This window comes from Coregonus lavaretus (genome assembly GCF_964263955.1).
Source record: "Coregonus lavaretus genome assembly, contig: HAP1_SCAFFOLD_568, whole genome shotgun sequence".
Lineage (NCBI taxonomy): Eukaryota > Metazoa > Chordata > Actinopteri > Salmoniformes > Salmonidae > Coregonus > Coregonus lavaretus.
Genome location: NW_028157357.1, coordinates 38278 through 65445, shown reverse-complemented (window position 1 = coordinate 65445; position 27168 = coordinate 38278). Strand labels below are relative to the sequence as shown.

The window sequence follows — 27168 nt, the reverse complement described above, 5'->3', positions numbered from 1 at the left end:
CTCACATTTGAGTGACAGCTAGCAAGAGGCCTACCCAGCAGAGCGAGAGACCAATGATGTGGTGCACATATCTGCACATATGTGACATAGTATGCAATTATCGGGGACCACTTTTGGCTCCTGAGTGCTACTTTCAGCGCTACTGTCTAAAAAGTATACAAAAGTACCAGAGAATCTCTTTAATGGGTCTGTTGATAAGACAGTAGTTTATACATGATTGAACTGTTGCAGCTGTAGCAACCAGTTCTGTTGATATAGTAACACAGTAGTTTATACATGATTTACACTAGTTGACCTACTGTATGTCTGTCTAACAGTATTACAGTACCATGTAGTTGACCTACTGTATGTCTGTCTAACAGTATTACAGTACCATGTAGTTGACCTACTGTATGTCTGTCTAACAGTATTACAGTACCATGTAGTTGACCTACTGTATGTCTGTCTAACAGTATTACAGTACCATGTAGTTGACCTACTGTATGTCTGTCTAACAGTATTACAGTACCATGTAGTTGACCTACTGTATGTCTGTCTAACAGTATTACAGTACCATGTAGTTGACCTACTGTATGTCTGTCTAACAGTATTACAGTACCATGTAGTTGACCTACTGTATGTGTCAGCTTCCTGCTTCTCCTGTTTGTCTCCTGGCCTCTAGAGGTCAGCTGTGTTCCCCTCTGCCTTAGTTCTTCCTCATGTGTCCTAATTAGCTTATCCATGTCACCTGTGCCTTGTTTCCCCTTGTGTATTTTAGCTGTGTGTTTTCCCCTTGTTTCTCACTTGGTTATTGCGTCCTGACTGTGTGTCTCCTGCTTTGTCTCACCGTGTCTGTCCTAGTAAGTTTTTGAAGTTATCTTTAGTTTGTTTTTCTCCCCTCGTGGAGTTGTTTTGTTTTGCCTCCTGTTTTGGAACATTAAATCTACTTACCTGGAGTATTGCCTTGGGTGTTTCATTTGGGTCCTACAACATCTCCTCTGTGGCTTAGGGGTAGTACCCCCAGCTCTACACTTCTGAGACCGGAGTTCTAACCCGGCATGTGACAGAATAACCAAGTCACTCATGGACCCAGAAACACTCAGTTCCCAGGACCTGTTGGCGGTGATCAATCGACATGAGGCTTCTTTCCAGCGCCATGAAGCCGTTCTCAGCCGACAAGAGGAGCTGATGGCTAGACATTCTCAACTCCTGGCCGAAATGATGAGTTCCCTTCACCAGCTCTTTGAACGCCTCCTTGGTCCTCCCCCTTCCCCACGGTCACCTCCCAGTGACGACAGGCCTTCTCGGTTGGCGGAGCCCCGACTACCACCTCCCAAGCCCTTTTCTGGGGATCCAAGCTCTTGCCAGGGTTTCCTCACCCAATGCTCCCTCACCTTCGAGCTCCAACCCTCAAGTTTTCCCACAGACCGTTCCAAGATTGCCTACCTCATTACCCTTCTTTCAGACAAGGCGCTCGCCTGGGCCTCTGCGGTGTGGCAGTCCCAGGAGGCCTGTTGTGACTCCCACGCTGCATTTGTAGAAGAGTTCAAGCGGGTGTTCGATCATCCTGTCAGTGGGCGGGAGGCTTCCAAGCGCCTACTGTCTCTCCGTCAGGGCCCCCGAAGCACGGCAGATTTTGCCATTGAGTTCCGAACCATAGCAGCAAGGAGCGGATGGAATGATGAAGCGCTGAGGGTCTGCTTTCAGGGAGGGTTATCTGAGCCCCTTCAAGATGAGTTAGCCACCCGTGAACCAGCTGAAGATCTCGAGTCCCTCATAGCCTTGGCCATCCGCCTGGACAATCGTCTAAGAGAGCGGAGAACGGCTCGCCGTCAGGTGTCTCAGTCCCAAGTTCCTCTGAGCAGCTCTGTTTCTCCTGTTTGGACTCCGTCATTCAGAGCTGCCCCGGCTCCTGAACTGCCCCAGGATTCCCCGGAGAGCATGCAGTTAGGCCGTTCCAGGCTTTCTTCCAATGAAAGGGAACGTCGCATGAGGGAGCGTCGGTGCCTCTACTGCGGGGTTGCCGGCCACTTCCGCTCCACTTGCCCCGAGCTTTCGGGAAACGCCTGTCCCCGCCCAGCTACAGGAGGGTTGTGATGGGGAAAATTAGAGCTCCTCCTACTAACGCGGTCCTAGCTATTCCAGCCACTCTGTCCTGGGAGGGCCACCAGCATCGGGTCCAGGCTATGATCGATTCCGGTGCCGCAGGTGATTTTATGGATGTAACCTTGGCTAAGGAACTTAAGATCCCTACCCAACTACTTCCTCAACCCCAGGCAGTTACAGCCTTAGATGGCAGACCTCTGGAACCAGGAAAAGTTACTGAGGCGACTCAGTCCCTGCGACTTACCATCTCTCAACACCAGCAGGAGGAGACCTTCTATCTCATTGACTCTCCCGAGTATCCTATTATCCTGGGTCACCCTTGGCTATGCAGACATAATCCCCAGATCGACTGGCCTACTGGCACCATTCTTAGCTGGGGTCCCACTTGCCAACTCACCTGCATGCTTCAGAGTTCCTCAGCCCCTAGTACCCAGTTTCAAGAGTCTGTTGACGTCTCCCGAGTCCCCAGTGTTTACCATCGGTTCAAGGCAGTGTTCAGCAAGGCCCGGGCTACAGCCTTACCGCCTCATCGCACTTATGACTGTGCCATTGATCTACTCCCTGGGTGCTGCCCTCCTAGAGGTCGGATCTTTTCCTTGTCCTCCCCCGAGCACGCAGCTATGGACACCTACATTAAGGAGTCCTTGGCAGCCGGCCTCATCTATGCCTCTACTTCCCCGGCTGGGGCGGGCTTCTTTTTTGTTGAAAAGAAAGACGGGGGTCTGAGGCCTTGTATTGATTACCGGGGACTCAACAAGATCACGGTTCGGAATCGATACCCTCTTCCTCTCATGGCCACTGCTTTTGAGCTGCTTCAAGGGGCTTCCATTTTTACTAAGCTGGATCTCCGCAATGCTTACCATCTCGTGCGGATCCGGCCAGGAGACGAATGGAAGACGGCGTTCAACACGCCCACGGGACACTATGAATATCGGGTGATGCCGTTCGGGCTCACCAATGCCCCCGCAGTATTCCAAGCCCTGATTAATGATGTTCTCCGGGATATGCTTAATCTGTTCGTCTTCGTGTACCTGGACGATATCCTCATCTTCTCGAGGTCACTGAAGGAGCATGAGGGGCATGTTAGCCGGGTTCTCCAGAGGCTCCTTGACAATCACCTCTACGTTAAGCCTGAGAAGTGTGAATTTCATGTTTCTCAGACTCAGTTTCTCGGGTTTATTGTCACTCCCGGGCACCTAGAGATGGATCCCAAGAAGGTCAAGGCGGTCCACGATTGGCCCACACCTGCCACGGTCAAGGAGGTTCAACGGTTCATTGGCTTTTCTAACTTCTATCGGAAGTTCATCAAGAATTTCAGCTCGGTGGTAGCCCCCTTGACGACGCTTACCAAGGGAGGAGGGACCAAGATTCACTGGGGTCCGGAAGCAGCAGGGGCCTTCGAGGATCTCAAGCGCCGCTTCACTTCTGCTCCGATTCTGGTGACCCCTGACCCAGAGAGACCTTTCGTGGTGGAGGTGGACGCCTCAGAGGTGGGGGTGGGAGCCGTCCTGTCACAGAGGGGTGCGGATGGGAGATTACACCCTTGTGCCTTCATGTCTCGCCGCCTGTCTGAGGCCGAGCGCAACTACCATGTGGGGGATCTAGAGTTGCTTGCGGTAAAACTGGCCTTGGAAGAGTGGCGCCATTGGCTTGAGGGGGCTCAGCACCCTTTCCAGGTTCTCACAGACCACAAGAACCTGGAATATCTCCAACAGGCTAAGCGGATGAACCCTCGGCAAGCACGATGGTCCCTTTTCTTTAATCGATTCCAGTTCCTCCTGACTTACCGACCTGGCACCAAGAACGTCAAGCCGGATGCTCTGTCTCGAGTCTATTCTCCCGAGGTACAAGAGAAGCCCTTGGCATCGATTATTCCGAGGTCTAGGATCGTCGCACCTCTTCAGTGGGAACTAGAAAGAGGGGTACGAGAAGCTCTTGCCCATGAGCCCGATCCAGGCGGTGGTCCTGCCGGTCGCCTGTACGTTCCTCTCTCGGTTCGGGCCCGCGTCTTGCAGTGGGGTCATGAGTCGCCCTTGACATGCCATCCTGGCAGTGCTCGCACACTGGAGTTCCTCCGACGGCGGTTTTGGTGGCCGTCCATCAAGAAGGACGTGCAGGTCTATGTTGAGGCCTGCCCTGTGTGCAACCAGGGAAAGTCGACACGCCAGCGACCCCAGGGACTGCTCCATCCCTTACCTGTTCCTCGTAGGCCATGGTCACACCTTTCTCTGGACTTTGTTACGGGACTTCCTCTATCCCAGGGCAACACCGTCATCCTTGTGGTGGTAGACCGTTTCTCTAAGGCTGCCCGGTTTATTCCCCTGCCCAAGCTGCCCTCGGCTAAGGAGACTGCTGAGCTCCTCATGAACCATGTCTTCCGGATATTTGGCATTCCCCTGGACGTGGTCTCTGACCGAGGTCCCCAATTCTCGTCCCGGTTTTGGGGGGCCTTCTGCAGGCTTATTGGGGCCACAGCCAGCCTATCGTCAGGATTCCATCCAGAGTCTAATGGCCAAACGGAACGGATTAATCAGGATCTGGAGACCACCCTGCGGTGTATGGCGGCCAGTAATCCCACGTCTTGGGCCACCTATATCATTTGGGCTGAATATGCCCACAACACCCTCCAGTCCTCAGCCACCGGATTGTCCCCCTTCGAATGCCAGTTCGGTTACAACCCTCCATTATTTCCAGAGGAAGAGGCGCAAGTTGGTGTTCCCTCGGCCCAGCGCTTTGTCCAACGCTGTAGGCGGACCTGGAAGAAGGCCAGGTGTACCCTCCTTCGGACCTCCCAGAGATACCAAAGTCAGGCTAATCGCCACCGCCGGACGGCCCCTAGTTTCCGAGCTGGTCAGAGAGTTTGGTTGGCCACTAAGAACTTGCCCCTCCGGGTCGAATCCAAGAAGCTTTCCCAGAGATACATCGGCCCTTTCCGCATTGCTAGAAAGGTTAACCCTGTATCGTATCGTTTGGTTCTGCCTCGCTCCCTTAGAGTTAACCCCACTTTCCATGTTTCACTCCTTAAACCTGTCTTGTCTTCTCCTTTTGCCCCCCCACACAGACCCCCGCCACCTCCCAGGATCATAGACGGCCAGCCAGCCTACACAGTCCGCCGGATACTGGACTCCCGGAGGGTCCAGAACTCTCTGCAGTATCTGGTGGACTGGGAGGGCTACGGGCCAGAGGAGCGCTCCTGGGTTCCAGCCAGGGACATCCTGGACCCAGGGTTGATCCGAGATTTTCGCACCCTGAGGCCAGGGTGTTCTGGAAGGAACGTCAGGAGTCGTTCCTAGAGGAGGGGGTCCTGTCAGCTTCCTGCTTCTCCTGTTTGTCTCCTGGCCTCTAGAGGTCAGCTGTGTTCCCCTCTGCCTTAGTTCTTCCTCATGTGTCCTAATTAGCTTATCCATGTCACCTGTGCCTTGTTTCCCCTTGTGTATTTTAGCTGTGTGTTTTCCCCTTGTTTCTCACTTGGTTATTGCGTCCTGACTGTGTGTCTCCTGCTTTGTCTCACCGTGTCTGTCCTAGTAAGTTTTTGAAGTTATCTTTAGTTTGTTTTTCTCCCCTCGTGGAGTTGTTTTGTTTTGCCTCCTGTTTTGGAACATTAAATCTACTTACCTGGAGTATTGCCTTGGGTGTTTCATTTGGGTCCTACAACATCTCCTCTGTGGCTTAGGGGTAGTACCCCCAGCTCTACACTTCTGAGACCGGAGTTCTAACCCGGCATGTGACAGTATGTCTGTCTAATAGTATTACAGTACCATGTAGTTGACCTACTGTATGTCTGTCTAACAGTTTTACAGTACAATGTAGATATTAATAAAACAAGGTATACCAATCATTTCTTTAAAAAAATTAGATATAAAATAATGTATGAATATTTAAAGTGTTTACACACAAACTGTTAGTGGTAAATAAAACTACATATTCCTATCCTACAGTTATACTACACATGTTCCTGTGTTTTTAAGGACCTGAGTGACAACACATGTAAGACGTCTGTCCACCAGATTATACATTCCTGTCCCTAAGACTATTTTTATGGACTCAGATCAATCAGTGTGATTTTGAAGCAGCCTTCTATATACATTGACCACATTATACTGTCATTATACAACATTATCTTCGCCAGATCTCAAACCAGCCTTCTACATTGACCACATTATACTGTCATTATACAACATTATCTTCACCAGATCTCAAACCAGCCTTCTACATTGACCACATTATACTGTCATTATACAACATTATCTTCACCAGATCTCAAACCTCTTGTCTGTCAGGAAGGGTCTTCTGTCCTGGATTCTGTTGTTGAAGAGTCTGTAGAGAAGAACATTACTATTATTAATAATTATTAGAACATTAGACAACAGATCTCCATCCTCCAACAGTTGCTCCCAGCAACAAAGACACCCATATGATCTCTCACACACACACACGCTCTGCCCACCGTCACACACACCCTTACCGTACGGTGTGTATTGAAGTGTTGGTGGAGACCAGTTGGAGTATTCTGTCAGTCAGAGCATCAGTGATGTCATTATGACTCAGGCTACAACAGAAAGAGCGAGAGAGACAGAGAGAGAGAGAGACAGAGAGAGAGAGAGAGAGAGAGAGAGAGAGAGAGAGAGAGAGAGAGAGAGAGATAGAGAGAGAGAGAGAGAGAGACAGAGAAAAAGAGACAGAGACAGAGAGAGAACACGAGTGATCAGGCATTTGTCATGTAGTCACACACACACACACACACACACACACACACACACACACACACACACACACACACACACACACACACAGTGTAAGCCACTCACTCCAGGACTTGTACTTTGTGCAGGTGTGTGATCAGGGCCTGTAGGTGGTGGTCTGTGAGTTGACAGTGGCTGAGGTCCAGTTCTGACAGCCCCTCTGAGTGTTCCAGAACCAGGGCCAGAGATCCACAGGCCTTCTGGTCCAGCCTGGTCTCACTGAGGTCCAGCTCTCCATCCAGGGCTCTGCACAGGGACTCTGCGTGCCTCAGCACCCCCTCTTCAATCCCCTCACACACAAGGTCCAGCAGCTGACGTAGCAGAGCTTTGCTGGGGCTGACAGGACAAGAGGCAGAGATAACATTATGACACAGAGTAGGTCTAACTCCTACTGATGAACTAGTTGGTTAAATGTTTGTCTTTGTGTGTCTAACCTCAGCTTGACAATATGCAGGATGGGAAGCAGCTCCCTCAGTGCTCTGTCCTCCACCTCACAGTCTCTTAGGATGATCTGCACCTGGTTCTGGACCAGCTGGGTGCTGTGTTGGTTCTGCTTCAGAACAGAGTGGATGGCCCTGCAGTGGTCAGTGGTCAGACACAGAGCCTCCTCCTGGTCCTGAGCTGACAGGTCCACAGAGGAGGAGCAGGAGAAGTCCAGCCTGTAGTGCAGAGACCTGAGCAGCCATACTGCTGTTGGTGGTGGTGGTGGTGGTTCCCCCTGCTGGATCGGAGAGGCAGCACAGCACTGGAGGAAACTCAGCAGTAACCTCCTGTCAACACTACAGAGAGAGAGAGAGAGAGAGAGAGAGAGAGAGAGAGAGAGAGAGAGAGAGAGAGAGAGAGAGAGAGAGAGAGAGAGAGAGAGAGAGAGAGAGAGAGAGAGAGAGAGAGAGAGAGAGCGAGAGAGAGACAGAGAGACTTATTTAAACACCATCACACATTAAAACACTGATAAACACACTATAACTCGGTTTATCATGTCAACTCCCAGGCGTTCCCTTCAATTCCTGCCTCGCCTGGTTCACCAACTACTTCTCAGATAGAGTTCAATGTGTCAAATCGGAGGGCCTGTTGTCTGGACCTCTGGCAGTTTCTATGTGGGTGCCACAGGGTTCAATTTTCGGGCCGACTCTTTTCTCTGTGTATATCAATGATGTCGCTCTTGCTGCTGGTGACGCTCAGATCCACCTCTACGCAGACGACACCATTTTGTATACATCTGGCCCTTCATTGGACACTGTGTTAACAAACCTCCAAACAAGCTTCAATGCCTTACAACACTGCTTCCGTAGCCTCCAACTGCTCTTCAACACTAGCAAAACTAAATGCATGCTCTTCAATCGAACGCTGCTTGCACCCGCCCGACTAGAATCACTACTCTCGGCGGGACTGACCTAGAGTATGTGGACAACTACAAATACCTAGGTGTCTGGTTAGACCGTAAACTCTCCTTCCAGACTCACATTAAGCATCTCCAATCAAAAGTTAAATCTAGAATCGGCTTCCTATTTCGCAACAAAGCATCCTTCACTCATGCTGCCAAACATGCCCTCATAAAACTGACTATCCTACCGATCCTTGACTTCGGCGATGTCATTTACAAAATAGCCTCCAACACTCTACTCAACAAATTGGATGTAGTCTATCAAAGTGCCATCCGTTTTGTCACCAAAGCCCCATATACTACCCACCATTGTGACCTGTACGCTCTCGTTGGCTGGCCCTCACTACATATTCATCGCCAAACCCACTGGCTCCAGGCCATCTATAAATCTCTGCTAGGCAAATCCCTGCCTTATCTTAGCTCATTGGTCACCATAGCAACACCTAACCGTAGTCTGCGGTCCAGCAGGTATATCTCACTGGTCATCCCCAAAGCCAACACCTCCTTTGGCTGCCATTCCTTCCAGTTCTCTGCTGCTAATGAATGGAATGAACTGCAAAAATCTCTGAAGCTGGAGACTCTTATCTCCCTCAATAACTTTAAGCATCAGTTGTCAGAGCAGCTTACCGATCACTGCACCTGTACACAGTCATTCTGTAATTAGCCCACCCAACTACCTCATCCCCATATTGTTATTTATTTTGCTCATTTGCACCCCAGTATCTCTATTTGCACATCATCTTCTGCACATCTATCACTCCAGTGTTAATACTAATTGTAATGATTTTGCACTATGGCCTATTTATTTATCTATTTTTTGCCTTACCTCCATTACTTGCTACATTTGAACACACTGTATATATATTTTCTGTAGTATTTTTGACTTTATGTTTTTTTACCCCATATGCTTTGCTTTATCTTGGCCAGGTCGCAGTTGTAAATGAGAACTTGTTCTCACCTGGCCTACCTTGTTAAATAAAGGTGAAATAAATCAAATCAAATAAAAAATTCCACCCCTAGGTGAGGTTAAAGTTAAGTGCATTAGACTAAGGTTAGGGTTAATGGTTAAATCAGTCAGAAAGTATCATAGTTCTATCCATTCTAGCAGGGTCAAAAAGAGCTAACTAAACCTGAGTTGGGAGACTCTGTCCAGAAGAGGCAGGATGCTCTCTATCTCCCCCGGTGGTATGGAGGTCCACAGCAGGTTGACTTTGACTTGGTGGCAGTGCTGCAGGGTAAAACCCAGAGCAGTACAGTCCACTCTGTCCAGCTCTCTGCTGTTCAGGTTGATCCAATGGTCTGAAGACCTCAACAAACTGGACACACAGTCACTGGCTCTGCTGTCATAGATCTGTCTGATGGTGGACTTTACAAAGCTGGAACTGGACCTGAACAAACATGGAGAATGGATTGTTGTGGTTATGTCAAGGTTTTATAAAGGATAACTCACATAGCAACAACTGGCTGGACAGGACATTAATAATTAAAGTCTATAAATATTGAATAAAGATCTCTCACCTCTTGAATTAAACCCTAATGATATTACAGAGGCTCACTCAGAACAACATGTCACTGGATATAAATAGTTATGTTCTTCTTTCTAGAAAGTCTGAATAGAGAAAGAAGTTCTCCCACCTCTTGAATATAACCCTTCCCAGAAAGGGGAGAAGATCTGAGATGTTCTTCTCTAGGAGCCTGTTCTTCCTGAGGTCCACAGTGATGTTGTGGGTTGAATGCTGCAGCAGAGAGAGAAGCACTTCCAGGTCCAGCCTGCAGGAGGTCAGGTCTCCACCAACCTTCTCCAGGAACCACTGAGTCAAGTCCTTGTCCTGAGCTTCATACACAACTACAGTCAGCTTCTGCAGAGTGTCTGAGTTCAGTCTAGGAGGTTGGAACATAAAGGCAGTCAGAAATATGAAGAAAAACCCATGAATGAAGTTACTATTTCTACTTCTAAAAAACATCAGCTTCAGACTGACCTGAGAGAGAGAGGTCCCTGGTGACACAGCAGTGTGATGAGAGAGTGACCCTGGATCCAGAAGTCAGTCAGGTCCAGACACTGAACCCTCCAGAGTCTCAGCAGGGATGCCACACTACTCAGAGCCCTGGATAACACTCTCTCTGGTGGCTGGTTGCTCTTTAGGACCAGGGAGAGCTCTGGGACAGTCAGTGGAGTAGCACCTCTCCCTGTCCTCCTAACCAGTCTGGACAGTTTCACTGCCATGCCCACATTCAGCCTGGAATGAAAAGACAAAACTCAAGTGACTTTAAACAGAGAAACCTTGTCAGATAAAATGCTCAATAGGAAAATAAACTATTCAATAGACCAGTGTAAGTTCTTCACTCTGTTTGTCAGAACCTAACGGACAACTAGTCCATGCTCAAACCAGGTTTATTCACTCACTGGGTCAAACAGCTGAAAGGACCAAGACATGTTTACACAAGCACATATATTTAGGCGGAGTCTCTAACCTTGCACCTCTGGACAGCCAATACATCTCTGTTGCTAGGCAGGAACTGAAGTGGGGACTGTTCCTCCTCACTTCATCTGACCTGACCTCGGCCCGAACTCCTCCCTCCTCCCTAACTCACGGCTGTCCTACACTGAAACCAGACGGTTACCCTTCTCCTCTCCATAGGATACATGAGATTACCCTTCTCCTCTCCATAGGATACATGAGATTACCCTTCTCCTCTCCATAGGATACATGAGATTACCCTTCTCCTCTCCATAGGATACATGAGATTACCCTTCTCCTCTCCATAGGATACATGAGATTACCCTTCTCCTCTCCATAGGATACATGAGATTACCCTTCTCCTCTCCATAGGATACATGAGATTATCCTTCTCCTCTCCATAGGATACATGAGATTACCCTTCTCCTCTCCATAGGATACATGAGATTACCCTTCTCCTCTCCATAGGATACATGAGATTACCCTTCTCCTCTCCATAGGATACATGAGATTACCCTTCTCCTCTCCATAGGATACATGAGATTACCCTTCTCCTCTCCATAGGATACATGAGATTACCCTTCTCCTCTCCATAGGATACATGAGATTACCCTTCTCCTCTCCATAGGATACATGAGATTACCCTTCTCCTCTCCATAGGATACATGAGATTACCCTTCTCCTCTCCATAGGATACATGAGATTACCCTTCTCCTCTCCATAGGATACATGAGATTACCCTTCTCCTCTCCATAGGATACATGAGATTACCCTTCTCCTCTCCATAGGATACATGAGATTACCCTTCTCCTCTCCATAGGATACATGAGATTACCCTTCTCCTCTCCATAGGATACATGAGATTTAACAATGACATGTTCTGACAAAATGTCAACTTTCCCCTTTCTCCCCCAGTAGATTTGCATAAACCCAGTTCTAATATGGTAACATGAATAAGGATTGTTTCAAGTTAGAACCCAACACCTGTAAAAGCTGTCTTACTGAACATACCTGAGCTTGTGTAGCTTTGACTCATGTCTCAAAATAAGTAAGGCTCCTTGGAGAGAGATCTTGCTGGGGGTAAGAGTGAGGTCCACTCTGGAGGCACAGAGACCCAGGACTCTCCCCACAGACCTGCAGGTCTTCCTGGGTAACTCTCCTCCCAGTGACAGGGTGGAGCCCAAGGCCTGGAGGAGAGAGGCCAACTGCTGGTCCTCCTCTCTGGACCTCACAGGGACGGATTCACACACCCTCTGGAAGAACCTGTCATCATCACAGCTGAAACAGCAAAACATGGGGGGGGACATGAAATCAGACATTTAGGAGACAGTCCAAAAGTATTGGGACAGTGACAAATTTTTTGTTGTTTTGGCTCTGTACTCCAGCACTTTGACATGATACAATGACTATGAGGTTAAAGTTACAGCAATTTTTGTACATACAGTGCCTTGCATTAGTATTCAATCCCCTTACATACGTTTTATTGTGTTACAACCTGGAATTAAAATGGAATCAATTAGAATGTTTTTGTCAAAAAATTACTCAAAATACTCTGTAATGTCAAAGTGGAAGAACAACATTTGTTAAAGATTAATGAAATATAAAACACTAATATACCTTGATTAGATTAGGTATTCTGAGTATAAACTTTCAGGTTTCATGTTACAAAACGTCTCAAAGATAAAATTCACAAGATTTCTAAAAGACAAATTTCTAGCATCACAAAATTTAAGAAAAATGCACAATATCTGTGTGACATTTAGTAATGCAACATTTGTTATGTCAAGAAATCTGAGTATAAATGTTACCAGATTCACCAACACTTGAAGTTGTATATTACAATGTTTCTACAAGACAATAATCTCTAGCATCACATAATCACTAACCACCACACATGTTCAGACTCACCTCAGCTGTGAGATGTAGGGCAGACACTGAAGGAAACTCCTCACTTCACTCTCTTCATCTGACCAGCCCTTCAGCTCTACTGGTTTCTTCTCTGGTTGGAGTTTCAGCACTTCTAGGAGGAGGGAAGCCTTTCTCTCTGAGAGGTCTATGGACCAGACTGCAGGACTGGCTGACTGGTAAACTGGCTGTAATGCTGGAAGGACACTCCAGCCTGTTTGAGTCTCATAGTCCTTCACATGTGAGTACAGATCCAGCTGGAATTCACTCTCTCTAAATGGATCATTACCATCATCACCATCATCATAATAATCATCATATGTGTATCTGCACATGGAGGATAATGTCTTTAAGATATTTTCTCCTGTCTCTGTATTACACTCAGCTGCAGCAACACTGAGTTTACACAGAAATGGCCAGGCCTCTTTATGAAAACCAACAAACAACCTGAATGAGAAGACAGAGAAACATTGTAACTACATGTTATCCTAGATTCTCTGGTTAAGTCATGCAGAGGAATCACCAACAGACAAATAATAATGTTTACATGGCAGAATGGCAAATAAAGAATAATGGAGTGATTTGTATGAACAGATGTTTTATTAACAAGATAAATAGCTGGTACAATATGACACATCTCTGAAGAAAAAACACTCACCTCAGCTGTGAGATGTAGGGCAGACACTGAAGGAAACTCCTCACTTCACTCTCTTCATCTGACCAGCCCTCCAGCTGTACTGGTTTCTTCTCTGGTTGGAGTTTCAGCACTTCTAGGAGGAGGGAGGCCTTTCTCTCTGAGAGGTCTATGAACCAGACTGCAGGACTGGCTGACTGGTAAACTGGCTGTAATGCTGGAAGGACACTCCTGCCTGTTTGAGTCTCATAGTCCTTCATATGTGAGTACAGATCCAGCAGGAAATCACTCTGTTCAAAATTGGCTCCACTAAGAAAAGGAAAGGTGCTGTTAGTCCACACTGATGATACCAGCTTCAGTGTCTTCTCTCCTGTCTCCTCCTCCCACTCTGCTGCTTGAGACAGGAGATCCACCAGGAACTTGATCAGCTTTGAGTGATCAGACCTCCATATATAGAAACTGCAACAAGGACAGTAACAGCTGATTCAGACATGGATGAACACATGAAACCAGTCATAGCTAAAGATATATGAAGTAGTTATACATTTACATAATGTGCTTTGATTATATGTAAAAGTATTTCATTTGAGAGACATTCACATGATGTATGTGTAACATTTAGTAATGTAACATTTGTTATGTCAGGAAATCAGGGGATAAATGTTACCAGATTCACCAACACTTGAAGTTGTATATTACAATGTTTCTACAAGACAATAATCACTAGCATCACATAATCACTAACCACCACACATGTTCAGACTGACCTCAGCTGTGAGATGTAGGGCAGACACTGAAGGAAACTCCTCACTTCACTCTCTTCATCTGACCAGCCCTTCAGCTCTACTGGTTTCTTCTCTGGTTGGAGTTTCAGCACTTCTAGGAGGAGGGAGGCCTTTCTCTTTGAGAGGTATATGGACCAGACTGCAGGAGCTGACTGGTAAACTGGCTGTAATGCTGGAAGGACACTCCTGCCTGTTTGAGTCTCATAGTCCTTCACATGTGAGTACAGATCCAGCAGGAAATCGCATTTCTGACTGTGATATACTTCAGACAGTGACAACAGTTTCTCTACAGTTGTTTGTATGGTTCCTCTCTCATGGAGAGCTGCTTGAAGACACAGATTCAGTAGGAATATCTTCTCTCTCTTTGACCTCTCTTCAGGGGAACTTCTCTGATCCTGTGGTGGAGGAAAACTGCAAGAACAGTTAAACAACAAATAGATGAATATGTGAAAGATATGATATGCATTTCTGATGGTCACATTATGGTGGGTAAAATACAATGACTATCTTTCTAAACTCATCATCCACTTAAATTGTTCCTTAAAATCCTGACTACAAAGATTGCATATTTTCCAAACGGTATGTGTCGGTTTATTTTATTAAGTTAATGCAGAAAGCTAAACGCATCCGCTCTAAAGGGAAATACAGGGACAGACAACTACAATCTCTGAACTGTACGGATCCAACTCACCTCAGCTGTGAGATGTAGGGCAGACACTGAAGGAAACTCCTCACTTCACTCTCTTCATCTGACCAGCCCTTCAGCTCTACTGGTTTCTTCTCTGGTTGGAGTTTCAGCACTTCTAGGAGGAGGGAGGCCTTTCTCTCTGAGAGGTCTATGGACCAGACTGCAGGAGCTGACTGGTAAACTGGCTGTAATGCTGGAAGGACACTCCTGCCTGTTTGAGTCTCATAGTCCTTCACATGTGAGTATAGATCCAGCAGGAAATCCCATTTCTGACTGTGATATACTTCAGACAGTGACAACAGTTTCTCTACAGTTGTTTGTATGGTTCCTCTCTCATGGAGAGCTGCTTGAAGACACAGATTCAGTAGGAATATCTTCTCTCTCTTTGTCCTCTCTTCAGGGGAACTTCTCTGATCCTGTGGTGGAGGAAAACTGCAAGAACAGTTAAACAACAAATAGATGAATATGTGAAAGATATGATATGCATTTCTGATGGTCACATTATGGTGGGTAAAATACAATGACTATCTTTCTAAACTAATCATCCACTTAAATTGTTACTCAAAATCCTGACTACAAAGATCGCATATTTTCCAAACAGTATGTGTCTGTTTAGTTTATTAAGTTACTGCAACAAGCTACAAACTTCCTCTCTAAAGGGAAATACATGGACAGACAACTACAATCTCTGAACTGTACTGATCCAACTCACCTCAGCTGTGAGATGTAGGGCAGACACTGAAGGAAACTCCTCACTTCACTCTCTTCATCTGACCAGCCCTCCAGCTCTACTGGTTTCTTCTCTGGTTGGAGTTTCAGCACTTCTAGGAAGAGGGAGGCCTTTCTCTTTGAGAGGTCTACGGACCAGACTGCAGGACTGGCTGACTGGTAAACTGGCTGTAATGCTGGAAGGACACTCCTGCCTGTTTGAGTCTCATAGTCCTTCACATGTGAGTACAGATCCAGCAGGAAATCACTCTGTTCAGAATTGTCTCCACAGAGAAAAGGAAAGGTGCTGTAAGTCCACATTGATGATACCAGCTTCAGTGTCTTCTCTCCTGTCTGCTCCTCCCACTCTGCTGCTTGAGACAGGAGACCCATCAGGAACTTGATCCGCTTTGAGAGATCAGACCTCCGTGGATAGAAACTGCAAAAAGGACAGTAACAGCTGATTCCGACATGGATGAACACATGAAACCAGTCATAGCTAAATATATATGAAGTAGTTATACATTTACATAATTTGCTTTGATTATATGTAAAAGTATTTAATTTTAGAGACATTCACATGATGTATGTGTGACATTTAGTAATGTAACATTTGTTATGTCAGGAAATCAGGGGATAAATGTTACCAGATTCACCAACACTTGAAGTTGTATATTACAATGTTTCTACAAGACAATAATCACTAGCATCACATAATCACTAACCACCACACATGTTCAGACTGACCTCAGCTGTGAGATGTAGGGCAGACACTGAAGGAAACTCCTCACTTCACTCTCTTCGTCTGACCAGTCCTTCAGCTCTACTGGTTTCTTCTCTGGTTGGAGTTTCAGCACTTCTAGGAGGAGGGAGGCCTTTCTCTCTGAGAGGTATATGGACCAGACTGCAGGAGCTGACTGGTAAACTGGCTGTAATGCTGGAAGGACACTCCTGCCTGTTTGAGTCTCATAGTCCTTCACATGTGAGTACAGATCCAGCAGGAAATCACATTTCTGATAGCGATATACTTTAGACATTGACAACAGTTTCTCTACAGTTGTTTGTATGGTTCCTCTCTCATGGAGAGCTGCTTGAAGACACAGATTCGGTAGGAATATCTTCTCTCTCCTTGTCCTCTCTATATTATCCTTCAGTAGAGGAAATCTGAACAAACAGTTTAAAACACAGATGATATACAGGTGAGTGATGAGGACTGATATGAGTAACAGGGTTGGGGAACTGAAAACCAATAGCACTTTATGACTCCATCTTTCTATAAGAATACAACTATGAATTTGAATGTTGTTCAATTTCAATTAATACTGAATTAAGAGTTTCTACAGCATCTTCATATGTTCATGTATTAAAAAGATAAAGACGATGTAAAAACAGAAATACTATCTCCACCAGTTCAATGACACATGGACTCTTGATGGATAAACTCACTCACCTCAGCTGTGAGATGTAGGGCAGACACTGAAGGAAACTCCTCACTTCACTCTCTTCATCTGACCAGTCCTTCAGCTCTACTGGTTTCTTCTCTGGTTGGAGTTTCAGCACTTCTAGGAGGAGGGAGGCCTTTCTCTTTGAGAGGTCTATGGACCAGACTGCAGGAGCTGACTGGTAAACTGGCTGTAATGCTGGAAGGACACTCCTGCCTGTTTGAGTCTCATAGTCCTTCACATGTGAGTACAGATCCAGCAGGAAATCACTCTGTTCAGAATTGTCTCCACTGGGAAAAGGAAAGGTGCTGTAAGTCCACACTGATGATACCAGCTTCAGTGTCTTCTCTCCTGTCTGCTCCTCCCACTCTGCTGCTTGAGACAGGAGATCTACCAGGAACTTGATCCGCTTTGAGGGATCAGACCTCCATGGATAGAAACTGCAACAAGGACAGTAACAGCTGATTCAGACATGGATGAACACATGAAACCAGTCATAGCTAAAGATATATGAAGTAGTTACACATTTTGATAGATTAATTATTAATGACTAATTATTACACCCTGAAACTGTGTGAAATGTGTGAGAATGTGTGAGTGTAGGACCAGTAAAGATGATGACATTGTGTTACTATTTAGCAATGTGAGTAAGAGTTAGGCCAGACAACCAAGGACAAGGAGAACTGTCTACAGGCAACTGATAACTGAGGAATTTAAGGAGTAGAGAAACTGTTAGGCTTGTGTGTGTGTGTGTGTGTGTGTGTGTGTGTGTGTGTGTGTGTGTGTGTGTGTGTGTGTGTGTGTGTGTGTGTGTGTGTGTGTGTGTGACATGATGGTCAGGAGAGCAGTTTTCCAGTGGAAAACTACAGCCCGCCTAAAGAGGGGAGGGATTTTTATTTTCTCTGACGTGTGCATATAAAAAGATTGTACGGCCATTTTGTTTTAGAACATTCTCAATGAATAAAGCCTGATGATTGTATGCTGGGCTGCTTGGTCTGATTATTAGAGATGTCCAACCTCTGGGATACAGACTGAGTAGTAAGTTCATTTTTGAAACATTGGGATAGAAATTCACGTAACAGCTTCGTCCTTCGAGCCGGATCTCAACACCCGTTGTCTGTCGTCCCAGGGAACCCCGAAACCGTGCACGGTCGGATCTAGAATCCGTGGGATAAAGTCCTGACCTCTAAGATTGAGAGCATCTGGTCGGCAAGGTGGTGGCCCAGGAATCCTCATCTCTCCCAAGTGGACATTCTCAATTTTTCCCCTGACCCATCTGTCTATCTCCTCATTTGAATTCCATGCTGTCACAGTCACTTGCCCATTTAAGCTTAATATCCTTGTCATCTATCGCCCTCCAGGTTCCCTTGGAGAGTTCATCAATGAGCTTGACGCCTTGATAAGTTCCTTTCCTGAGGATGGCTCACCCCTCACAGTTCTGGGGGATTTCAACCTCCCTACGTCTACATTTGACTCATTTCTCTCTGCCTCCTTCTTTCCACTCCTCTCCTCTTTTGACCTCACCCTCTCACCGTCCCCCCCTACTCACAAGGCAGGCAACACGCTTGACCTCATCTTTACTAGATGCTGTTCTTCTACTAATCTCACTGCAACTCCCATCCAAGTCTCCGACCACTACTTTGTATCCTTTTCTCTCTCGCTCTCCTCCAACACTACTCACTCTGCCCCTACACAGATGGTAATGCGCCGTCGCAACCTTCGCTCTCTCTCTCCCGCTACTCTCTCCTCTTCCATCCTATCATCTCTTCCCTCTGCTCAATCCTTCTCCCTCCAATCTCCTGATTCTGCCTTCTCAACCCTCCTCTCCTCCCTTTCTGCATCCTTTGACTCTCTATGTCCCCTATCCTCCCGGCCGGCTCGGTCCTCCCCTCCAGCTCCGTGGCTTGATGACTCATTGCGAGCTCACAGAACAGAGCTCCGGGCAGCTGAGCGGAAATGGAAGAAAACTAGACTCCCTGCAGACCTGGCATCTTTTCACTCCCTCCTCTCCACATTTTCTTCATCTGTTTCTGCTGCTAAGGCCACTTTCTACCACTCTAAATTCCAAGCATCTGCCTCTAACCCTAGGAAGCTCTTTGCCACATTCTCCTCCCTGTTGAATCCCCCCCTTGATCCAAACCAGTCAGGTTTCAAGACTGGTCATTCAACTGAGACTGCTCTTCTCTGTGTCACAGAGGCTCTCCGCACTGCTAAAGCTAACTCTCTCTCCTCTGCTCTTGTCCTTCTAGACCTGTCTGCTGCCTTTGATACTGTGAACCATCAGATCCTCCTCTCCACCCTCTCCGAGCTGGGCATCTCCGGCGCGGCTCACTCTTGGATTGCGTCCTACCTGACCGGTCGCTCCTACCAAGTGGCGTGGCGAGAAGCTGTCTCCGCACCACGTGCTCTCACCACTGGTGTCCCCCAGGGCTCAGTTCTAGGCCCTCTCCTATTCTCGCTATACACCAAGTCACTTGGCTCTGTCATATCCTCACATGGCCTCTCCTATCATTGCTACGCTGATGACACACAACTAATCTTCTCCTTTCCCCCTTCTGATAACCAGGTGGCGAATCGCATCTCTGCATGTCTGGCAGACAAATCAGTATGGATGACGGATCACCACCTCAAGCTGAACCTCAGCAAGACGGAGCTGCTCTTCCTCCCGGGGAAGGACTGCCAGTTCCATGATCTCGCCATCACGGTTGACAACTCCGTTGTGGCCTCCTCCCAGAGTGCGAAGAGCCTTGGCGTGACCCTGGACAACACCCTGTTGTTCTCCGCTAACATCAAGGCGGTGACCCGATCCTGTAGGTTCATGCTCTACAACATTCGGAGAGTACGACCCTGCCTTACACAGGAAGCGGCACAGGTCCTAATCCAGGCACTTGTCATCTCCTGTCTGGATTACTGCAACTCGCTGTTGGCTGGGCTCCCTGCCTGTGCCATTAAACCCCTACAACTCATCCAGAATGGCGCAGCCCGTCTGGTGTTCAACCTTCCCAAGTTCTCTCACGTCACCCCGCTCCTCCGCACACTCCACTGGCTTCCAGTTGAAGCTCGCATCTGCTACAAGACCATGGTGCTTGCCTACGGAGCTGTGAGGGGAACGGCACCTCCGTACCTTCAAGCTCTGATCAGTCCCTACACCCAAACGAGGGCACTGCGTTCATCCACCTCTGGCCTGCTGGCTTCCCTACCTCTGCGGAAGCATAGTTCCCGCTCAGCCCAGTCAAAACTGTTCGCTGCTCTGGCACCCCAATGGTGGAACAAGCTCCCTCACGACGCCAGGACAGCGGAGTCACTCACCACCTTCCGGAGACATTTGAAACCCCACATCTTTAAGGAATACCTGGGATAGGATAAAGTCACCCTTCTACCCCCCCCCCCCCAAAAAAAAACAAACATTTAAAATAATAATAATAATAATAATAATAATATGCCATTTAGCAGACAGGCCATGAACACAGAGGACGTGGCCAGAGCGGTAGATGGAATGACCCACCCCAAAACAGGAATAGTAAGGTTTGGGCTGCCGTTAGAGGGCAGTGGGTTTCAGGGGATGCCCAGAGGGCACTTTTGCCATGGGCCGATCACGGAGAGTATGTTGGGAAAATATCTGAATTGTGTAATAGCCTCAGAGAACATTACCATCGTCATGCAGACTTCTCTAAAGCACATGAGTGTAAACAAGAGGATAGTGAGACTGTCAGCTAGTACTTAGAGAGGGTTAAATATGTGTTTAACGCAAACAGTGGCATACCGAACCAGACCAGAGACAGGGGAATTATACGCCCTACCATCAGCAATTAAAGTTAGCATTCCTCAGTGGAATGAGACCAGAGATAAGCAGAACCATTAAAAAGACTTTGGTGGGTTGGGGGGGTGGCATCGCTAGCTGAGGTTAAACGATATGCAATTCATCATGAGCAGAATAACAGACAGGACAGAGACAAGAAAGAGCAGAAAGGAGCAGAGTACCTAATGGCCACTCTTGGGGAAATAGCGTGTAAAGGCAGAAAAGTAATGTTAGATGGAAAGTCAGCAAGAGATTGTTTTTTTTTACACAGGAAACCCTGTACAAACAAAAAAGTTATAGAAATTGGGTGATGAGAAATGTTTAATTGCATTGTTTAAGCAGGAATGGTATTAAATTCATGCTTTCTAGTTATGTGTATGCAAATATGTTATTCGTTTTTGGTGGTGTGTGGATAGAATTAACTAATGCCAGGATTTAGTAAACGAAGCAGAGAGATGTAGTGAGAGCAGTGGAAGGGATACCCCACCCTAAGACGGGGGTACACCAGTTCAGAAGAGATATGGAAGGGCTGACCGCCAGCTTTAAGCTGAATACAGGGGTTCTAGAGTGGGCAGAAGGAGGGGCTTATGGAGATAAATTGGCACAACTCTGTGATAATCTGAGTCCACGAGTGTAAGCAGGGAGACAGTGAGACTATTAGTCAATACCTAGAGAGACAGAGATGTGTTCAATGCAAACAGTGGATTTATTAAACAAAAGGTTTATATTTTAATAAATTAATGCAACAGGTTTAAATCAGTAGATTACCGGAAGGTGGTTATGGGTTTGTTATTTATAGGTTTAGTGAATTTAATGATACTAGTTATCTGATGTGTTCTGAGGGGGGAGTTTTGTGTTTAAAAATGTTTTTCCCAAGATTGAGGGAAATCCCCTACAGTATATGTTAAGTGACAGTAGGAGATGCCTGGAATAAAATATCACTGCTTACTTATATGAAGTAAGGGCTATATTGGCAAATGAGTGAAATATGTGTAACCCTCTCACCAGGCTCGAATTTGACTCTCACAATATTACCTTATTTAGAATATCTGAACAGCATGGGATATTAGGTGAGAAGGACATCTCCAATAAGAATCCCTATTGTAAACTTGCTAGGGTGAATGACAAATAGGGTATTAACTTCAGATAGAATGATTATAGACTTGGTTATTATTATAAGGATATGCTTTCCCATGCATTAAATGAAACAGTAAATGACTCCACCAATACAACAGACATAAGGATCAAGATCTATATTAATCAAATTTTCAATGTATCACATCAAAATAAATAAAAATAATACACCCCAATGATTTTTCCACAACCCATGTCCAAATTATTTGCAAGCTTGCTTAAACCCTGGGCGCGCGTTGGAGCTCATAAAAAAATGACTACATACATAAAGTCCCGAAGTCCACCCCACATTTGTAGTTACTCACTACTTGTAGATAATGCCTCAGCAAAATATAGTAGTTCCGTGCAGGTGTCCTCACAAGATCCACAGGTGAACACAGCTATCAATGCAGCCAGTACTCGGTAGCAGCAACAGACATCCGTTGGAAACCCGTCCGTTGATCGTCACAAGCAATTCTCTCCAAGTCTTGCACAATGCTAGGCTAACCTCTAGGATGTCGAATGTCTCCACAATGCGACGGCAGCTTCAGTCTCCACTAGGTCTTTCTTAACTAAATAATAAACACTCTCTTATAGAAATAAAATCAGGATTTCCCTTAAAAAAAACTCTGTAGGTATGGTTTTGTTTTCTCTTTATCGTTTCCTTTGGTCGTTTTTCCTTCACCAACCCCACTAACGTCACTCCTCTCCCTTCTTTCAACCTTTTCCCTCTCTTTTCTTTCCCAGTAACCAGTCCACTCTCCCATTGGCCACAATTTAAGTTACCTCATTGGTCAAAACTTTAACGAGATACGTGGGAAACTTAAACTTAAAAGTAAACCAACCTATTCACTTGTACATTTTTTCAAAAGAAATGCATTAATGACATTACAAATCAGGAGCTATTCGATCACCTTTTAAATCTAATACCAATGAATTATAACAAATAAACTCTATACTTGGTTTTAGCAAGGTATTACATATGACATTAAAAAGGGTGACAAGAACAATAGAAGGGGAAACAGATTTTCCTAAGGTGTTGATCAAAATAAATGATAATGGATCATTTGATATGGGATCACATGGAGCAGATTTAGGGGTTCAATAATCATTGTGAGATTTAAAGAGGATATGATCTGAAGGGTAATCAATTAAACATAATCAAATACTCGAGGAATTTTGAGTGGTTTTATGGATTAGTTATGAGGAATTAGATTGATACAAATGATTATTGATGAGTTAGGACTGGGGATATCTGTATCATGTTTTGTGTGTACTTACCATCTTTAGATTACTGATGGTAATTGAAGGTTAACAAAATGTATAATTTCTCTTCCAGGAGAAAGAGATTTGCTTATCTCATTGGAATGTTGCCCAGGGATAGGGGGAGCAGTTTAGTTGAGTTAGGCAGTATTTAGGTCATAAAAGTGAGCTACCAAATTAAGTGGGGCCTGGCTATTTTTGGTTGTTGTGTTTCAATTGGGTTTTTCAAATAAAAAACAACACACCTAGTATGATGTTTATAAAGGGTTGTTATTTTGATTTTAGGGGGTTTTCAACAGGTCAAAGGTGATACGTCTTAAAGGAGCACACACAGTGAATCTTATGGAGTTTTTCGGTTTTGACTGAGTTTAGGGTATATATGATTTCTTATGAGAATAAATGTCACGAGGACTTAATGAACACTTGGGATAAGTAACATTTATGAAATATTTAGAATGATGGTAATGTTTAGTATACTATGGGATGGAACAGTTCGTTGAATGATTTCAATGGCCTCTGAACTCTGTTTTAACTTTCTGGTGTTAATTAATCATCCACACTGGTAATTCTAAAGGCATGAGAGGATGACATTAAGATAGTTTATTTTACCAAGTTGAGGGTAATTTATAGTACTGTGAAAAGTGTGAAGATTATAATTTGGTAATAATATATATGATTTGAACCATAAAATAACAGAAGAGAGAGAGCTTTCCCTGAATGAGGGATACCTGTTGCTAGTCAATTGTACTAATCTTGGATTACTTTTACGGGATAGAAGTAAGTTGAGTTATTATCAAATGTTGTCATTTAAATTTCATTTTTATTATGCTTTAATAAACAACAAGTTGGTATTTGAAACTAAATTAATGCAATGAGCTGCAGTAATCAGAGGAAGGCACAATCTAATGCGAAACAGCTATTACCTAGATCATTTATTTAGTAATGAGATCAGGAAGATAGGAGCAATAAAGAAGCAAGGGACAGTCTCAAAAATAAATAAGGGATGGCAATTGGATGATAAATTACCAATATTACCTAAGTGATTGTTTAGGTAGGTGGTAATATTGATACATGGGCAGTGACATGTGTCAAAAGGAGGGATGGATGGTAGAGCAGATTAGACAACACTTTGTTGCATATGGGATTACTAATTATTTTAAAAAATAACTTTTGTTCAAGATGTGTTATCTGTGTCAAAATAATTTCCAGCAATTTGAAATTGATTTTATAGAGTTATCACGGAGTGAAGGGAAGAAATTTAGAGTAACCCCAGATAAAGATGGGTTATCCCCCTTTGAGAAAGTGTTTGGAAGACCTTACAGAATGCCACAGTTGGCAGGACCAGACAGGCAGACATAGAACTAGAGAATACACTAGCAGAACACATGAGAAGATTGTTCGTTAACCGTATGTCTAAGAATTTGTGTCCTACAGGAGAATTAAAGGAGAAGGTGACTCATAGTATATAACCTGGAGACTGGGTGTGGATCCAATCGTTGAGGAAAAAGGATTGAAAGCAGTCACGCTGGGAGGGACCTATTGGTAACTGCCTTCGCTATAAGAATAGCTGAGAGAGCCACTTGGGTCCACGTTACCCATTGCAAAAAGGTAGGCCCACATACCAACACCGTTGAACACACACAGAGTTAAAGAGAAGAACTGACCCATTAGGGTTCGGGGGTAAACTCTGTTAACGAAGAAACCCTACCCCGACCTTTCATCACTGTGGGGTGTTTATAGAGGTGTGGGTATGGGGAAGTACCAGGCAGGTGGGTCAGGGACAGGATTGGGATGGCGTTTTTTTGGGATTTTGGGGGACTCTGAGCTGCATCATCATGTTAACCATATTATGGATTAATCCAGGTCAACCTAAACAGGGAAATTATGCACTGATTCGATCTCGTAGAAATACTGAAACCAAGAAAGACTATTGGGGGAATGATTATTTTAATAGTTAAAGTCAGTTTAGGACAAGATGGGGGATTCAAGATACCATTAGACTTCTCCCATGAAGAGATAGGAGGTTTTGGGGGCTTTGGTAAGAAGGGGGCGTGTATAAGAAAGTTAGGTCCTAGAAGGTATGGTAAATGCATTTGCACTGGGAAACGCTCATGTCCTTGGGCAAGGGTGTTTAAACATACCTGGGAAACATACTTTGAGAATGGAATGGACGCAGTACACCGATGGGGAATTAAACAAACCCATGATAAATGTAAAACGGAACTGGTGATAACGGTAAAGTCAATAATGCAAGATGACATAGCAAGGAACTATTGGGCCTGTGTTGATGATTTCGGGGAAGATACAGTGGGGGGAACAAGTATTTGATACACTGCCGATTTTGCAGGTTTTCCTACTTACAAAGCATGTAGAGGTCTGTAATTTTTATCATAGGTACACTTCAACTGTGAGAGACGGAATCTAAAACAAAAATCCAGAGAATCACATTGTATGATTTTTAAGTAATTCATTTGCATTTTATTGCATGACATAAGTATTTGATCACCTACCAACAAGTAAGAATTCCGGCTCTCACAGACCTGTTAGTTTTTTTTTTTAAGAAGCCCTCCTGTTCTCCACTCATTACCTGTATTAACTGCACCTGTTTGAACTCGTTACCTGTATAAAAGACACCTGTCCACACACTCAATCAAACAGACTCCAACCTCTCCACAACGGCCAAGACCAGAGAGCTGTGTAAGGACATCAGGGATAAAATTGTAGACCTGCACAAGGCTGGGATGGGCTACAGGACAATAGGCAAGCAGCTTGGTAATAAGGCAACAACTGTTGGCGCAATTATTAGAAAATGGAAGAAGTTCAAGATGACGGTCAATCACCCTCGGTCTGGGGCTCCATGCAAGATCTCACCTCGTGGGGCATCAATGATCATGAGGAAGGTGAGGGATCAGACCAGAACAACACGGCAGGACCTGGTCAATGACCTGAAGAGAACTGGGACCACAGTCTCAAAGAAAACCATTAGTAACACACTACGTCGTCATGGATTAAAATCCTGCAACGCACGCAAGGTCCCCCTGCTCAAGCCAGCACATGTCCAGGCCCGTCTGAAGTTTGCCAATGACCATCTGGATGATCCAGAGGAGGAATGGGAGAAGGTAATGTGGTCTGATGAGACAAAAATAGAGCTTTTTGGTCTAAACTCCACTCGCCGTGTTTGGAGGAAGAAGAAGGATGAGTACAACCCCAAGAACAGCATCCCAACCGTGAAGCATGGAGGTGGAAACATCATTCTTTGGGGATGCTTTTCTGCAAAGGGGACAGGACAACTGCACCGTATTGAGGGGAGGATGGATGGGGCCATGTATCGCGAGATCTTGGCCAACAACCTCCTTCCCTCAGTAAGAGCATTGAAGATGGGTCGTGGCTGGGTCTTCCAGCATGACAACGACCCGAAACACACCTAATTGTTCTGATATTAAAATAACCACTCTTAAAAAGGATAATACTAAGGCACCCCAATTCACCATGACCCCCGGAGATTATCAATGTGCTAGACACCAAAGTAATGCGAATCGCAGATCAAATTGGAGAAGGGTTTACAACAACATTTTTCTGGTGGGTTACAATTGATAAAAATGTTGACTGGATTAATTACATCTACAAAGGTTTGTTAATTAGACAAGGGATGCAGTGAAGAGAATCTCAGGCCAACTATCCGCCACCTCACTCATGACCTGCAGAATAGTTTGGTTCTCGAAATGCTTTTAGCAGAGAAGGGCGTATTTGCAAGATGGTTGGAGGTCATTGTTGTATGTTTATCCCCAACAATACAGCCCCAGATGGTACAGTAACTAGAGCACTGGCAGGTCTCACTGCATTAAGTAAAGAATGGGCTGAGAACTGGGGGGTGAATACATCAATGACTGGATGGTTTGATCAAATGTTTGGTAAATAAAAAACTATTGTTGTAACTATTTTAGGCGTGGCAATCGCGTCTATGGGTATGCTTGTTCTTTGTGGATGTTGTCTTATTCCCTGTGCCCGAGGGTTGGTGAGCAAGGCGTTGGAGCAGTATCACAGCAGATGGTGAGATACGGCCCAATCCCGGACTCCGACCTAAGGAATGAAGAATATGATCCACCAGGCTTGGTGAAGGACGACGACGATTCAGATAGTTTGAGACTGGATGTTAACCTA

At 45.4% G+C, this 27168-nt stretch overlaps 1 protein-coding gene and 1 long non-coding RNA gene across 2 annotated transcripts; both read right to left on the bottom strand.

The window, feature by feature from the left end:
• Positions 1–5644: 5644 nt before the first annotated feature.
• Positions 5645–7606, bottom strand: LOC311125516. Its single transcript, XR_014612884.1, has 4 exons — positions 7262–7606; positions 6894–7163; positions 6551–6634; positions 5645–6402 (listed from the first exon to the last, which is right to left on the bottom strand). It is a non-coding gene; the product is annotated as an uncharacterized lncRNA (long non-coding RNA).
• A 1725-nt stretch (positions 7607–9331) lies between these two features.
• LOC311125507 (uncharacterized protein) lies at positions 9332–10649 on the bottom strand (the record flags this gene model as incomplete). The annotated part of the gene is made up of 3 exons (XM_084199548.1): positions 10191–10649; positions 9847–10092; positions 9332–9599 (listed from the first exon to the last, which is right to left on the bottom strand). Exons 1-3 carry the CDS (start codon positions 10433–10435, stop codon positions 9332–9334), a joined length of 759 nt encoding a protein of 252 aa, XP_084055674.1. The 5' UTR covers positions 10436–10649.
• Positions 10650–27168: the final 16519 nt, after the last annotated feature.